An 18644-nucleotide genomic window follows, 5' to 3' on the forward strand; every position below is an offset into this window, starting at 1 on the left:
TGTATAGCATGGTAATTTTCATCTGTTTTTCTTTATTTCTTTTGGTGGTAACAAAAAATGCATTGTTTTGTACCAGATATTATTTTTACCATGGCAATTTCTGTCCTTTTTATTACACAATTTATATATTATAACTTCTGTTGCCGCAATCCAACATTATAGAAAAAAAGCACACGAATATGGAACCTCATTAAAAATCACAACTATCCATCTGATAAACATAATTAAAAACTATAATACTTGCAGCAAACATCTGGTCCTCATCAGCCGACAGATGCATTCCTAAGTAAAGTTGATGATGTTTCTCTTATTATGAATAATTAGCACTACAAGACCCGCCTTCCCTCTGAACACAGACCTGAGAAACACAAACGAAACCGCCTTAAAAGCAAGCTCAAACTATCGCATCAAAGGGAAATTAGTGTTTACCATCTGTTACTGAACAAAGACTTTTGTCATCACTTTTTACAAAGCACCTTCAGCGAAACGACAAAACTCCGGAGGTGTTTCAAAGTCTGTTTTGATGTCCGTATCTTAGCAATGCTAATGTTTAAGCTAATGACTTCTTTGTGAATGGTCTATCTCCTACAGTAGGTTTCTCAAAACACAGACGTAATAATTTTATGGAGTTAATTTGATTGTAGCACTTCAGGCCAGTGAGAATCCAATCACTGATCTTGTATTCATGAGAGGAGCCGAGACTACAAAGCATCCAATCACAAGACACACAAAACATCTGTAATACATGATTCAACAACCAGCCTCCATCAGAAACCAGAGTCATTAACGACGCACAGATGAATAATCTGCTAATGTGTGAACGTGTTTGCGGAAAACCATTTTAGAGATTGATCATATCCTTCAAGATCCAAGATTTCAATTAGAATGGAGAGATACTCTTTGAAAGGTTTTTTTTTTGGTCTTCCCAACATTAAAGGCGATAATAGTGGCCATCTGGCCATCATGCTGATCATTTAACAGCTCAGACTGAGTCCTTTATGATATTGATGTGTCACCAGAGCTGACGTCCAATAGCTTTGTTCAAACACAAAAATAACATTAGTCGATGCAACCGACTCTCAAATCTGTTTGCCCTCTAAAGAGTAAAAAAACAAACCCAGTCCAAACAGCATTAATGTGGTTTAAATGCCATTAAAACTTGATTTTGAATGTGTTTCAGATCAGATTTGGTATTGTATTTTTTTTTCATTCACTCATTACACTCACATGTGGCTTTCGCTACTGAGTGATAAATGAGTGAACGAGTGAGCGGTTTTTGATAAAACATGCATGAATGTGTAAACAAAATTAATACTTGTCAAGTACCACACTCAAGTAGAATGGCTTTTTTAAATTAAAATAGAGCACACCATTACATAGTTTTAGCCAAACTGCAAAATGACAGTTCAATCATTCCACGCATAAGGCTACGTTGATGAGCAATATACCCGTGTGAAACAGCTCTATATCAGAATGGCTATTGTTCATACAGCAGTTCGACGGCTGTGTGTAAATAAATAAGGAACAACCACTGAGTGTCCTAAAAAAAAAAAAAAAAAACATTTTGTGTGTGCAACTACTTTCTCAGTCTAAATCTCAGTTTGACAGTTTAACAGATGAGCCCAAGCCTCCGTTACAAATTTGAAATATTACTTTAGAACTAGTAATGAAGGAATGTTAAGTTGCATCATTGAAAGCTTGTTACTGTATTTAAAGCTCAATGTTATATGGAGCAGAGTATTAGTAGAGAGATTGACTGAGCGAGTGTGATTACCTGCATTTGATACAGCATTCATTCTTCAGCTCAATCTCATATTCACAATAAAACATTAGTTTGAATGTCCGCTGAGGAAAGCGATATCTTTGTCATACTATCCTTTCATCTTTTTAGACTGATTTCCGATAGCAGTGCTGCTCAGTGCATTTGTTGGATGTGTCTTACAAAGGCTGTGTTGCAGTCCATTTTTATGGCATTCACTCGCAAACTTCCCTCCATCTCGCTTACTCAGATGTACATCATTGATTACATTGCATGAGTTCCCACTACTGGCGGAACCTTGCATTGGGCTGAATTGGAATGTCCGAAGCCCCCTAAGCGTCCTTTTTCCCCTTACAAATTTGTTTGGTGCTTGCAATTTGTTTCTTGCTACGATCACCAGCTGGAGTGCCCATGAACTCCATTAGAGGGCACTCCACCTCAGACTCTTGCCCCAGTACTTTGGACTCAATTTTTCTTATGTTCCGTGCCCCTCATGTGATTTTGTCATGTGCTACCCTTGTCTGTTTGTATGTTCTAATTAGTTCCTTGGTTGCATGTGTCATGTTCTGATTGGTTCCTTGGTTGCATGTGTCTTGTTCTCATTGGTTGGTTTTGTCATGTGTTCTCCCTGTCTAGTATAAAAGATGCTCACACTTATTATAGATGGCTGATTATTGAATAGCCATTTCCTTGTTCCTAGTTTCCGTGTTTCCTCGGTTTCCTGTGTTTCCTGGACTGTTTCCTTTGTTTTTTGATTGATTGCTGCCTACCCTGACCATTGCCTGTATAGTGGAATACTCTTTTGCCTCTGCCTTGGATTATACTCTTTGCTTGTGCTTGACCCTGCCTGTTTTGTCCACGTGTGTTAATAAAACCTTGCATTTGGATCCCCTACTCCATTGTCACGCTCTCCACATTACAATTCTATATGTATATAGGTATGCTTGGGCTGTTAGAAATGTTACAAAAATAATTTATTTCATATAGAGTTTTTTGGGGTGTGGATAAATTAAATTCAATCTGCGATGACGTCATCATAATGTTGCATTGTGGTCTATGGAGTGGCCTGAAGTATGCATATGAAGCAAACACACTCCCTCAGTCAAAATCAAGGAGTCGAAGGTCTGTCCATATAAACGTATATATATAATTTAATATAATTTGAAGTCTAAACAAGTACATTATTGCCTAAAAACGCTTAAAAACTACATTCTCTGAAGCAAAAACAGTATTATTTATAAAATTAACCTCAGTCGTGGCCTAATGGATAGCGAGTCGGACTTGTAATTCGAAGGTTGTGGGTCCGAGTCTCAGGTCTCTTGGTGGGGGGAGTGAATAACTGACGCTCTTTCCACCTTCAATACCATGGCTGCAACTGAAAAATGCTGCTTTCGGACCATTCCAAGGCAGGAAGGCATTCAAGGCATGTCTGAATCCAAAGTTAGCTTCACTTCCTGCATCACGAGATACCTTCATGTGATCGATTTTTGAAGGCAGCATAGAGGTATCCTTCGCTGCCTTTGATATCCCACAATCCTGTGCGTTCCATTCCGTGAAAGTTGAGATAAAAAAAAAATAAAGTCTGAAAGTTGCGTTTGGTGGTCAGTTTTTGTGTAAATGTATATTCGGATTAATTTTTTGCACTTTTGATGTAATTTCTAGAGAGAAATTAGTATTAAGGTAATTAAATATTAGTTTAGTTTCCACCAGAACTCGTTCTATTTTGTTGTAGATCATTAAACCGTTGTGCTGCCTCAGAAGCCTGTCCGAAATCAGTTTCGTGAGGTGCCTTCATGCAAAAACGCTGCCTGAAAAGTCATTGCCTCATAAGGCAGTGAGACAACAAGTCAGCTGCCTAAGTTTTCGGATGCAGCCCACGACTGAGGTGAGACCCTTGAGCAAGGCACCGAACCCCCAACTGCTCCCTGTGCGCGCACACACAAAGGCGCCCGGGGAGCAGTTGGGGGTTTGGTGCCTTGCTCAATGGTCTCACTTCAGTCATGGTATTGAAGGTGGAGAGAGCATTGGTTATTCACTCCCCCACCAACAATTCCTGCCAGACCTGAGACTCGAACCCACGACCTTCAAGTTACAAGTCCGACTCTATCCATTTGGCCACGACTGCCCCAAATAATGCAAATGTTGTAAGGACAAAAAAAAAATATTTGTATAAAAAAAAACACCTCTGGTTGGCAGGGAATAATAAAGGCCTGTAAATACACAATACCCAGTAGTTGTATTTATTCTGTCAGACCGTGGTGGGATGTCACAACATAACCAGAGGCCAGATTTCCAGTTTTCCATCCTCTCTTTCCACTCTGACAGCTACTCTATCATGGGTCTGACAGGTGAGTCAATATTACAGCAACTAGCATTGATATTTGGATGTTGACCACACTGAATAAGGTCCGATTTCATCACCAAATGACAGTGTGGACAGTCAAAACTACAGATCAAAATAAAAAAAAAATTCAGTGCCTGTTGGTAGGGGTGGCACGGTACATGTATTCGTACCGAGCCGTCACGGTACAGACATCTCAGTTTGGTGCATGAAGCCTTATGGCGAATACAGGCAATTCACCCCTAATCCAGAATGGGGCGCCCGGAGTAATGCAACGCTGTTTGATAACCGCCAGCAGAAGAACAGCGAATGCCATTTAGCGCCATCCGCATTCCTTCTAGCCTTAGAGTTGCGCACTTGAAAACAAAGCCCACTAGACAATGACCATGTGCTGATTCTGAACGCGTCTCTCACATAGACTGACAAAGGACTATACTTTAAAGGCTTGCACACTCAACTGTTTGTGAAATGTAGCTTTATGCTTGTGTATCCTACCTCTCTCATTCGTCACAAATCCAAATATTCCATAATATGTCCATATTTGCGATGTAACATATCTGAATGCTAAACTATTATTTATTATGTAAATTATAGGCTTTGTACTTCAGTCGCATTCCGGTGACACAGAGGTGGGAGCGCTGATGTTTGGCTCACTGTATCTTATTTTGATAAAGTACCAACTGTGCTTTCAATTTAGCAATGCTGGAACTGATGTGTGTGTTTTTTGGGGGGGGGGTTTGTACGTGTGTGTGCGTGCACTTCGGCGCGATCACTTCAACTGTTTCAGCAGAATCAACTTTAAACACTTATTGACTTATTAATTATCAATGTATAAAGGTCTGCTTTTATTTGTGTACACTCACAATGAAAACTAAACAGATACATATATATATATATATATATATATATATATATATATATATAAAACCAGTGTTGGGCAGTAAAAAAGTCGTGACGTATTGTCAAGTATGGTGACCCATACTCGAAATTGGTGCTCTGCGTTTAACCCATCCAAGTGCACACACACAGCAGTGAGTAGTGAACAAATGCACACACACACACCGTGAACACACACCCGGAGCAGTGGGCAGCCATGCTGCGGCGCCCGGGGAGCAGTTGGGGGTTCGGCACCTCAGTCGTGGTATTGAAGGTGGAGAGAGCGCTGTACATTCACTCCCCCCACCTACAATCCCTGCCGGCCGGGGACTCGAACCCGCAACCTTTCGATTACGAGTCCGACTCTCTAACCATTAGGCCACGACTTCCCCGTTACTAGTTACTAGTAACTTAGTTACTGTAATAATATTACTTTTTGCAGTAACTAGTAGTGTAACTAATTACTAATATGATTTAAGTAATAATATTACAGTTACTATCCATAAAACAGCTTAGTTACTTTTGATGCCTCAACCCCGCTGATTTAAAATCCAACAATCAAATAATTCCTAGATTTATTCCTAGATTTTATTGCACATGCATGTGATGTCCCCAGTGCAGCAGGCAAGCTTGGAATATGGAAAAGCTTACATTCAGCAAACATTGCATTATATTGATTTTGATCTGAACACCGTTGTGTAAGTTGTGGCTGTACTTTACTCCGGCCTTACATCCGACCCACATCCCTCTGATCAGCATGGGGTACGATATTTTACTATAATTAAACTTATGTGATTTGATAAAATACATAATGAAATATAATCGTATATGGTTAATGGAGAAATTACAATTAGCTTCAAGCTACACATGACAATTAATGAGATCAATACAGCACTTCTACTGGAATGTCACTATCAATTACTAGAGTGTTTGTAATAACTTCTGACTGCGATCCGATGTGGATTTTGGTCAAATGCTGAAGCAGAAATATGTTGTTAGTAACATTCTAGAGGATGTTTTTAGATACACTGTCTAGAAGAAGATACACTGTTACAACTTCTGTGGGGTGTGAAGAAAAAGTAATGTAACTAGTAGTGTAACTAATTACTGTTGCCAGGAAGTAATAAGTAAAGTAACAATATTACTTTTGAATGGAGTAACTAGTAATGAGTATATTACATGTTTTGAGTAACTAGCCCAACACTGTACATAACATGTAATAATATTTAGTATTTTCACATCTATGTGGAAAAAATTGTAATTTGCACTACTGTCTGTTAAAAATAAATGAAAAGAAACTGAGCATAGTAGATTTCTGTTGTACCGAAATCGTATCGAACCGTGACCCCCGAACAGAGGTACGTACCGAACCGTGACATCTGTGTACCGTGCCACCCCTACCTGTTGGTAGATGAATCTGCCCACAAACAGCTGGACGGCACAATGTACTGTCTCTAATAGTAAAGGACTGACAGCCGCAGTCCTTCAAGTTCACAGCCGATCAAAGGAGGATCTTTCCAGCTGCTGGGAATCATTGGAAAACGTCTCATACGAATCCTGCAGTTGAAGATTAAATGTGAAGAAGCTGTCAGAGTATCTCTTATACCAGCAGCTGAAACACAGCCGGGTCATAAATAAATCACAAACACAGAAAGACATCAACTACAACAGGGATAGGCAACTTTGATATCATATTCTCCTTTATATCAAGGGGCCAGATTACGAATCCACGTCCACACACCTTTACACCGTCCAACTCAAGGAAATTAAAGTATAATTAACAAGCTGATGTAAACATCTCAATTGCATTGTCTGTAAATTTGCAACAAACAAATGTACAGAGGTCGTTTTTTTTATTAGTGGCCTACAGAACATTATCAAAACAACAAGAGGACAGTTAAAAAGGGCTTATTAAAATAATAATAATAATAATAATAATAAGGTTATTGCAATTGGTACCATAATACAACCAGGTATCTGCAGGATTTTTAAAATCAAGTTTAAGACATTTAAAGACCTGCACTTCACATTTCAGCCTTTAAACATTTTTAAGAAAAGGGATGAGTCAAAAGTATTAATTATTATATTAATTTAAACAATTATTATATTATATAACAAATATATCTTAGTGTCTTAATTGTTTAGATTTTCATCATGCATTAGCTTCTTGTTGATCCATCGGTTCATATTTAACAAATGTGTAGCAAAAATAGCAGACGCGGGCTTATTGAAAATTCAAATTCGTTCTCTGCCAGCAGGAGTCACTTTCGGAACAGCAGAAATATATCGGTTTCCCCGGTAACAGCAGAACACAAAGCAGCAGCGCCTGACTTTGATATGTTCAGCGGTCATATTTATTCAGTCAAATCATAGCCTTTTTAATCAAGTTTAACCGTCATATTAATCTATATAGCAATTCTTATGTTTCCGTCCCCAAATTTAAGACCGCTAATAATTAAGACTTTTTGTACCAAGAGTTTCATGACCTTAAATTTAAACAATTAAACAATACTTTTTTAAGGACCCGCGGAAACCCTAAGAACATAGTTCAGTGCAAACAATTTGAGGCAAGTGCAACTCCCGTTGCGTCCCCGTTGTTTGTGATGGCGATTTTTAAAAATAAAAATACAGATTTCCAAACATATGGGTATCCCCTTGAACTTGGTAAAAAGATAATCTGTTTACCATCTTGACTGGAAAATACTGCTTTCATGGTTTTTCATTTATTATTTGCTAATGTTAGTGAATGTTTACATTAGATTGCACGTCCTACAACGCTGAAATTAATACGGGGAGCGGCTGGAAACTAGTGACCTCTCCTGGTTGGAGATAGAGTTAACATCATAAACTGAAAGCAATCTTTACGTGAGTAACTTTGCAACTACATGTCAACTAGCAGTCATTAGAGTATTAGTGGACTGTCTGTTTAATATCTTCTAACACTTTATTTTGATGGATCCACAACATACAACATACTGACTATGAGAAACTTTGCAAGTATGTGTCAATACCTTCTACTAACCCTAAACTTAACCTAACAGTCTACTCTGAGAGTCAGTAGACATGTAGTTACAAATTAATAAGAATTAGTTGACGCACTTACAAAGTTATTTATAGTTAGTAGAATGTCTAAAGGGGACTATCAAAATAAAGACACACACATGCATGTATATATTTTGAAAATATTTACATGTATTTATGGGTATATATTTATATAAATTATAACATATATAAGGATATTTAATATATAAATGTCATATATTTTTCCTAAATATATACATGCATGTGTTTGTATTTATATATACATAATATATGTGTGTGTGCTATATTTATTATGTAAACAAAAGCTTTTATTTTGGATGCGATTAATCGCGATTAATCGTTTGACAGCATTGTATATACAAGCAGGGCCTAAAATGAACTTGACGAGGACACTTTACTCTCAACAAGCACCGTCCTTCAGAAGAGCTATTAAACCGAGGTCCTGGCTCTCTGTGGTCATTAAAAATCCCAGGATGTCCTTCGAAAAAGAGTAGGGGTGTAACCCCGGCATCCTGGCCAAATTTGCCCATTGGCCTCTGACCATCACGCCTCCTAATCATCCCCATACACTGATTGGCTGCATCGTCTCCTCTCCACCAGTAAGCTGGTGTGTGGTGGGTGTTCTGGTGCAATATGGCTGCCGTTGCATCATCCAGGTGGATGCTGCACACTGGTGGTGGTAGAGGATGTCCCACCACCCCTCCATGTAAAGCGCTTTGAGTACCCAGAAAAGCACTATATCAATGTAACAAATTATTATTATTATTAGTGTCCCTGTTGTGCATTGCAGACCATCATCGCTGTGAAAAAGCATCATGGGAAATCCTTGATGGACTGATAGTGAGCAATAGAGAGAGAATGCTGCTAATTAACATCCATGGAGTAAACTCCATTTGAATTGGTATAATAGCTTATTAAATGCATATCTTACATTATTGTTAATTATCCGCCACTCATTTTCTTACCATAATTGCTTTTGATTGCTTTGTTTGTTCAACATGTCAGGGATGTTATGTCGGACAATCATAAAATCAAATAGATATATGATTCCTGTTCAAAACTAGCAGACAATGCGTATGAATGACTGAATCAACCAAATTTATTCACCAGTAGTCTACAAGTACAGATTAGAAAACACACACACACACACATTAATGTACACATTTGTGTCATCAGATATACTTCGGGTGGGTTGATTATGCTAGAAAATGTCAGAACGGAACCAATGATGCAAAAAGCAACCCATAACCCACAATGCCAACTCACTGTTTAACTTCAGCTAACCGAGCGTATTTACAAATCCCCTACGCAGAATGAAAGGTGCACTAAAAACTCAGTGACCGGTGTATCATAGAAGAAACCCAGAAACAAAACAGAGACAACCCAGCTAACAAAGATAAGTTTTAGGAATGTTTTGCTAGCATTGCTATTAGGTTATAAAAATGTTATTTCTGAATGTTCTCTAAATATCCAGTTTATTTAGTTTAAAATCGTTGTTTCTTGGTTATGCAAACATTCCATTTTATTTTGCAAACATTATGGGAACGTAACTTTTGAATAAGTAGTAACATTTAAAAGATGTTATATGAACATCCAACTGAAACATCACATTTGATCATTTTGCTACGGTGCCTGGGAGGGGCCGTCTTTGGTTCACTTAGTTTTGTCGTGGCCACAAGATATTAATTTGTGGGATAATTAATTTGTCATATTAACTCGTGGGGATGTGATATTATGTCATGGCCTCGAGATGTTATGTTGAGGGAACCACATCCATTTCTCGTGGTCATGACTTCTTCTGTTGAGACACGAGGTTAATGCTTAAATAAACCCGTGTGACCATAGCAACCCAGGATTATCAGAGATGGATAAAACATCTTTATTAACATTAAACATTTCATTTCATATTTGTATATTATCATTATTATTATTAGGCTATATTAACTTGTTAGGGCTATATTTTTTATACTTATTTATTTCATATAAATATAATATTTTATTATTTCCCCTTTCAATTCTTGTATCGCTTTACCTAATTAACGTTCTGTATAATTATGTTATTTTGCAAATACTGTAAACGCCTGACAGTTATGCCAATACTTTATGATTGTAGGCTATTTATGCCAGTACGTGGTGAGCGTGTTGTGTTTTCATTTACAAATGAAACTGTGAATGATTCATTCCTCAACGAAACACTTGGCTATAATATTAATAATTATTAATTCGCAGAAACAAATACATGTTAAATTCAACCTTTAAACTGCATTTCCAATAGGCTATACATTCCAGTCAGCATAATCAAAGCTTTATGTCGAACATTTACAGTAGGCTTATTTACAAAACTGGTCAGAACGTTATGTAAAGAGATCGAGATGAAGGGAAAAAACTAATATAAATATATAATAATAGGCTAATAATAATAATGATGATGATAATAGCTAACAATAATATACAAATATTACGGAAAAAAGACGATCAGTTAATGGACACACACATTTTATGTACTTTATGTAACGTTTAGCATATTTGTGATAAACTTAATTCGAATGCTGGTTACATTGCGTGCAATTGCCTACAGTCCGGTAGCCTATGGTCAATATAATCATTTCTATAATAATTAATAATTTCTTAATTCAAAATAAAATAGCAGGTGGTGCTAAATAAATATCAAATTTATTCTTTATTTCAAATTCAAAATAAATAGGGGTGTTGATGGCGCAGTGGATAAGACACATGCCTTTGGTGTGAGAGACCCGGGTTCGAATCCACTGTGAGACACCAATGTGTCCCTGAGCAAGACACTTAACCCCTAGTTGCTCCAGAGGCGTGCGACCTTTGACATATATAGCAATTGTAAGTCGCTTTGGATAAAAGCGTCAGCTAAATGTAAATGTAAATAAAATATTAATGAATCCCTGATAATCCCGGGTTGCTATGGTCACGTAGGCTGGTTTACACATTAAACATAGCATCTGGAGCATAGCATCATTTCGAAAACATGATGGGAATGTTACTTTTTAATTTTCTCTGACATTCAAAAGTTACATTTAAAAAACAATATACGAACATCCAACACAAATTTTCAGTTTTATCATTTTGTAAAAATTATGGCTATGTTACGATTAATTGTTCTGACATTCAGGATCAAAAGTTCCATGAACGGCGTATAAATAATGTTTTCCTGCTAATGTTTTGAGAATGTTCTTAAAATCCAGATAACTTTGAATGAACATTCTATAAAGGTTACTGGAAGAACAACAACAAAATTATGTTAATAGAGCTTCATTTGAAAAACACTGGGGAAACATTCAAATCTGTCATTTTGCAAACGTTATAATTAGTGCTGTCGAATGATTAATTGCGATTAATCACATACAAAATAAAGGATTTTGTTTGCATAATATATATGTGTGTACTGTGTATATTTATTATGTATATATAAAAAAACACTATATATTTTGAAAATATTTACATGTATTTACACGTCTATAATTTATAGTTAGATAATTTATATTATAAATAAATATATTTAATACATTATAGAATAATATACATGCATGTGTATATTTATATATGTATAATAAATATACACAGCACACATACATATATTATGTAAGCAAAAACTTTTATTTTGAATGCGATTAATCGTTTGACAGCACTATTATGTATCCAGCCAAAATGTTTCAGGAACAAATGTTCCATAAACAATGTATAAATAATGTTTTGTGCTAAAGTTGAGAACATTTTGAAAACACCAACAAATGTTCTTTTAACGTTTCTGATAGAACGTTTGTTCATAACTTTTCCAGAACGTTCGCTACAGTTCTAAAAACGATCGCTGTTAGCTGGGAATGTGACAAAAGAAAGTAAAACAATGTCAGTCATTTATTGTGCTTTTAAACCCTTTCCCCACTTCGTTATCGAAACGGGACGTGTTTTGAGAAGAGGCACTCGCTAAAGTGCTTACTCCAGTTTATATTCAACCGCTATCGCTATTGTTTAGGACTTGAGTTAGAAATCATACATTTATATAGGTTCTGATTTGCTGTACGTATAAAGTCAGTGCAGGTTTCGCAGCAGTTCTGGAAAAAAAATCGTTTCAGGCTTCTAGTCCAGCGTCCGCACGCGAATCCCTTGCGTTTGCTCTACGTGCGAGAAGAAAGTCTAGATCCTTCCCAAGCCGACCCGGAACTGATGGAGTGGAAAGCTTGCGCTGGAAGCGGGAACGGGTCAAGGTGGGACGCTTAAAAAAAGAAACCTGTCGAAGTGGACAGCCGCCGCGGATTCCTCCAGCTGGATTGTTTGTTGACATCATTCGGTCTCCTGCCTCTCGCCCTCTCAGACAGTTACTTCAGTCTTACTGGCGGTTCTGTACTGATGATGGTGATGTCCGGGGATATACTGCAGGTGGTCCACTGTATGCATGCGGAGGTTGGCGAATGCCTGCCTTTTGTTGCCCACCTGCGCGCTGTTAACAGTCAGTGTGTTGTAGGACTCGTTGTTGCCGCTGCTGGGGTGTGAATGCATCTTCATCATTTTATAGTGCCGGTCCATGACTGGTGTGGTCGGCACGAACATGTCCGTGTGCGACAGCGCCCGCGACATGGCCTTCTCACGGAAATTGGAGCGTCGCAGGGAGAGCATCTTATCCGGCGAGAGCAGCGGGTCCTGGGAGTGCAGCCGGTCGGCCATCAGCAGCTGCTCCTCAGAGAGGATGCGCCCGTGGTACGGGGACAGGCCACCGGCGCCGGCGCTGTACGATGACAGGCCGTAGTCCCGGTGCGGTTTGGAGCGGGCGGGTGAGAGCACGTGGTCCTGGGACATGGCGCGCTGCACGCGTTTGGGCTTCTGGCGCTGCGCCGGCGGATCCACGCTCAGCTTGATCATGTGCGTCTGCAGATTGCCGCTGCGATGCATCGTATCAGGCAAATGGTGCTTGCGGATGTAGTACTCATCGTCCTTGTCGCCTGAGGATGAGAGAGTAGAGCAGTGCTGTTAATGGTCAACTAAAACAATTGGAAAAATAATTTTTTTACTTGCCTCTTTTTAGTTGAAATTTGTTTAAACAGAATTAAAAAAAATAAACAAATTTACCAATATATTCAAAATAATAAAGCACAACAAAAACAAAAACTAATATATATTGAAAAACATTCACATTATTTGACATAAAATGAATGCACCGAAATAAACTGAAACTTAACTAAAAGGAAAATTGATTTAGTAAAAGGCACACGGTATTGACAAATACTTCAGCTAAAATAATGTTTTGTTTAATAATGTCGAAGTTAATACTTGTTAAAAACAATCACTTTAGCAAAGTTTGTACTGTTTTCTGCTTAATTTACAAAAAAAAAAAAAAAAACATTTGTTCAATAAATATAGGCCTACTATCATTAAAATGTGTAATATAAAAAATATATTTAAAAAACAGAAATAAAATCATTTTTAATAAAGATTCTGAAAGTATTGAAGAAGATCCAATAATAATTGAAAATATATTTACAGTAGTAACAACACATTATATTTTATTATATGATATGATTAATATGTTTTTAAATATGATGGTTTCATTCTAAACATGGTGATTATCTCTAATATGGACACATACATAATATATATGATATTTATAACAACATAATATATGATATTTACCATCTGAATCTAACCATGTCATGTGAACAAATCGAAAAGTCAGCGACCTATTAATTATCATGTTAATTACCCCAAATTAGCACTTTTTACCCCAAATGCATACTTTTACATATTCTTTCATTATTTAAAAACTGTTGCTTTAATTATCTTAAGCAAAACTGAAAATTGCGAAAAAGATCTTTGTCTCAAAATATATGCATTAATTTTAGCGATTCTCATTTGCTACTTAAATCTACATTTTAAAAAACATAAAATATTAGATCAAGTAAGCACAGAATCAACTTTGCACTGCTGCACGCGATCGCATCAAAGTTCAGACAAATAAACACGTGCATCTTGAAAAGCGAATGTTTTGCAAAGTGCTACGCCACGTTTGTGCGCCATCTAGTGATTTAGATGAAAATAATATCAAAGTGTCTTTTACCTCGGGGCGCCTTTAGCCCCGTTGTACCCTATTAATATCTTAACTATAGTGCTTATTTTTCGCAACTGAATTTTGTGTTAAAATGTTTTCAGTTTTGGCAGTACAATCAAATTTTGACTATTCATCACACAAATTAAAGTATAATAACTTCTATCAAACATCCCTAAAACAAAACTTGTGTAAAAATGAAGTAAATAAATAAATCAATGCATTTTACAACTTTTTTGTCACTAGCTTGTCGTGTCTTGTAATACTCGAACTGCATAGCTGTAACTACTCGAACTGATAACAAGCTCCAGCTTTTAAGTAGCTTCCCCAAAATGGACAAGATGATTTCCTTTCTGAGCAGCAGTGGACAGAGCCTGCAGCCACAGATGAATGTGTTTGTGAGCGTTCAGTACAAAACCAGCTATCGATTTGCCGCTCAACTGTTTATCTTGGAGTTAATGAAGACAAGATCTGATCGCTGGCTGGCTGCTGTAGTTCAGAATTACCATCACTGACAGCGCAGGCGGCCCAACACACTCAAAGGCCAAATGTGCCGATGTGAGGGCATGACATTAGACGTGAAAAGGTCAGGCAGACGGTCACGCCGGACCCGAGAGCTCAATTATCTGCTGCAGATCAACGTGCAGTAATGTAATCTAATGCCACAGACGCACAATATGAGCAACTGGCCATCCGGGATGAAGTGCACTGGACGTCCCATCACACGAGTGAGAATGCTAATCTATGAGCTGTGTTTCCAGCATGGAATAAAATAATAGCCAACAATTCAGATGTACTGAGTTTATATAGAACAATTTAAACTTCTTTTCTCAGAATTGCAAAGATATAAACGTGTAATTCTGAGAAAAAAAGTCTGAATTGCGATATATAATCAAATAAATCTGTATACTTTTTTTACAATTCTGACTTTTCTTTGTTGAATTCTGATTTTACATTTTGTTTTCCACAAAAATAAGTTAAATAAAAAAAGGCAATTGCAACGTTGTATCTCACAATTCTGAGTTTATGGATCACATTTCTAATTGTGAAAGAAAAATTTGCAGATAATGATATTTCTATGGTCAAAAAGTAAGATGAAATCCTGATCCTGATAATAACTGAGAGATAATAAATGTTCCTCAAAAGAGGATGAGAAAAAAATGGGAAGAGAGATGAGGATGATGGCGAATGATTTACAGATCCTGAAAACCACTGACAAGCATGTGATCTTGTAAAATGTGTGGTAAGTACTGCCGCTCCACATTATAACAGAGTTCATGCGGTCGTGAATCTCGAAAGCGAACATTAAAGTAATAAGGGATCGTGCATTTGAAGGCAGTTTCAATGCCCCGCATATTAATAGTGGCTCCCTGATGCCCGCATTTTATTTACAGTATATATACCCAACGATATAACTGCGCGAGAAAGTATTGAAATATATATTTTCCCTGTGTTTCCTTCCTGCTGTGTGAGCTACTGAAATGAGCTGCACTGTGAAACAGCCAATCAGAGCAGAGCTCAACATTATTATTCATGACCCTTCCACATAAGCCCATAACAGACGGTTTCATTCTGGGGAGAAATCCTAGGGTTGTAAATGGACATGTAAAACGGTTGCTGGAGAATGTTTGCCCTTACCTAAGCCACATACCGTCTATGTAGATATCAGAGAACAATTTAAAATATTATATCAATGCATTCTATGGCACCTTTAAAAATGATGTCTGGATAATCAAGTAAACTTTAGCTGATACAATACAGTCTAGTAAGTGTTCATCTTGAAATATAAGTATTACTGTAAAAAACATTGAAGCACGACCTGAAGGTGGATGTTTGTACAACTGTACTAAAAGACCTTTGGCTTGCTAAAACAATCAATCAGACGACAGAAGGCATGCATACGATTGTGTGCAACAGGTTTTTCAAAGTTTTGATCATGTTAATCATTTAGAAATGTGTGTATCAAATATGATACAGTAGTAGTTAAAGGGTTAATCCTATAAAATTGCATGTTATCTCTCTCTCTGCGACCCTTCTCCCTATTAAAACCCTGAGTAATTGTTCTCCATTACCGTTCATTACTTCTGCCTCTGGTCGACTCACAGCAGGTGAAGCCCTAAATTACTCAAACAGCACTGCAAACAGGCCTTGTGATTTAAGACACCAGAAGCATCATTATTTTACATCCCACAGGAAAGAAAATCCACATTAACGCTCCAACACATCTATAGCATATCTATGTCTATTCATGTCTGTCTACAGAAATGACTAATGTGTCTTTTTGAGAATTTTATTGTCTGTAATTCATGGTAAGTTTGTTTTTGAGATCAGTGTTCATTTGAAGCTTCATTATTCATTCCTCTTGGTTTTCAATCTTGTAATTTTCTTCATTCGGTGTTGAATGTCATTGATTAGCAAGCTATAGTGCCGCCCGTCTGATTATAATGGCTCAGGACTATGTTAACGCAGCATGTCAATACTTTCATATTTAATTTATCCTGCCCTTTTGTATTTAATGAAAGCCGGTCGGCTGGTTATTTTTCATTTAGCAGGTGCTTTTATCCACAGCGCATGTATTATAGTTGCAGTCCCTGTGGAGACGAGCATCCTGCGCAAGGACACTGAAGTGACAGCAGATCACACAAACTTTCTAATTTAAGACACAGCCTACCAGGGGTTTCAAAGATTGGAGTCAGTATGAAGAGTTCAATTGCAAAAACAGATAACTCTGTTTTTTACAATTTTCAAAAATCATGTTTTGTTTTTTTTTTTTTTACATTGTGCATTCCAATTAATCTCAATCAAACTGCAGTTGGGTTATTTTGATTAAGAAAAAAAAAAAAAAGCTAACTAACACAAGAAAACACAAAACATAAAAAAAAATGATTTTTGAAAATTGTAAAAAATGGAGTTCTGTTGTTGCAAATAAACTCTTCGTATGTTTTTATTATTTTAATTCTTTTTATATTTTTCAAGTCTCTTCTGCTCACCAAGGCTGCATTTATTTGATTAAAAATACAGTAAAAACGGTAATATTGTGAAATATTATTACAATGTAAAATAACTGTTTTCTATGTGAATATTTTGTAAAATCTAATTTGTTCCTGTGATCAAAGCTGAATTTTTAGCATCATTACTCCAGTCTTCAGAACATTTTTGTATGATTGTAAATCTCTTTACTATCACATTTGTTCAAGTTTACTGTATTTTTGTTCAAATAATTGCAGCTTTGGTGAGCAGAAGAGACATCTTTCACTATTGCAAATCCATCTTATGCAGTTCTTGTATAATTGATTGTGTGAATTCTGCACATAAATGTAAGAAAATTAATCTCTCTGTCTCTCATATAGGATGGACAATAAAGAAGGGAGGAGTATGTACTTAAGTCTGTTTTCATGGCCATCTCGTAGGACGGTGGGAGGTGCGTGAGGTTCTGGAAGGACCGGGAGAACGACAGGTCGTATGGCTCTGTCTGGGATGTCAGGATGTTGTTCATTCTCGGCTTCTCTGCAGGGCAGAAAGGAAAAAAAAGGCAGAGAAAGAGAGAGAGATGAAACACATCCCATTTTTCAAGTCAAGTCTGCTTTATTGTCAATTCTTCCACATGTACGGCGCATACATACAGAGAATTGAAATTGCGTTACTCTCAGACACTTGGTGCATACAGTTAACCTTAAACACGTTCAAATACAGATAATACAGTTTAAACATATGTACATACAACTATACAGCTATAAAAATGAGGACATTGTAGAAAAATAAAGAAATAGATAAAGCGGCATAAGGCGCATGGCAGAATAGATAGAGTGCAAACCAGTTAAATAAAACAAAACTATGCAAATATATGTGTAGTGCAAGAAGAGCTTGTCAGTAGGGAGAACAGTCCTTATATCAGACTATCCGAAGAGGTAGTTTGCAGTCAATGCTGGTAGTGATCAGTCCAATGTTGCACAAGTGACAGGTGCTGGTCACAGTTTTTAAGTTGGTGAGGGGGGGGCTCATAGTGTCAGAGTTCAGTGTTGCATGGGGTAAAAGAGGGGAGGGGGGGCAAGGACGGGAGGGAGTTCAGCTTCCTGACAGCTTGATGTATGAAGCTGTCCTTCAGTCTGCTGGTCCTCGCCTGGAGACTCCGCAGTCTCCTCCCTCATGGCAGCAGACTGAAGAAGCAGTGTGTCGGGTGGGTGGGATCACCTGCAATGCTGAGGGCTTTGCGGGTGAGACGGGTGCTGTAAATGTCCTGGAGGGAGGGGAGAGAGACACCAACGATTTTCTCAGCTGCTTTCACTATGCGCTGAAGTGACTTGCGGCAGGATGCGTTGCAAGCGCCATACCACACAGTGATGCAGCTAGTTAGGATACTCTCGATGGTGCCTCTGTAGAAGGTGCACATGATGGGGGCAGGGGCTCTGGCTCTTCTCAGTTTGCAGAGGAAGTAGAGACGCTGCTGTGCTTTCTTGGCCAGTGCTACAGTGTTTTTAGTCCAGGAGAGGTCCTCTGTGATGTGCACACCCAGGAACTTGGTGCTGCTCACTCTCTCCACAGTCGCACCATTGATGGTC

At 37.6% G+C, this 18644-nt stretch overlaps 1 protein-coding gene across 1 annotated transcript in view; it reads right to left on the reverse strand.

Moving 5' to 3' along the window:
• Window positions 1-12356: 12356 nt before the first annotated feature.
• LOC306863473 (protein shisa-6-like) overlaps window positions 12357-18644 on the reverse strand; it is a gene marked incomplete at both ends in the record, with an annotated part of 118771 nt that continues 112483 nt past the window's right edge. The window contains 2 exons of the mRNA XM_079406814.1: window positions 12357-12985; window positions 17467-17592. Of these exons, the coding sequence (XP_079262940.1) occupies window positions 12357-12985; window positions 17467-17592 (755 nt within the window). The remainder of the gene's footprint in view (window positions 12986-17466; window positions 17593-18644) is intronic.

Source organism: Barbus barbus (assembly GCF_936440315.1).
Source record: "Barbus barbus genome assembly, chromosome: 4".
Classification (NCBI taxonomy): Eukaryota; Metazoa; Chordata; class Actinopteri; order Cypriniformes; family Cyprinidae; genus Barbus; species Barbus barbus.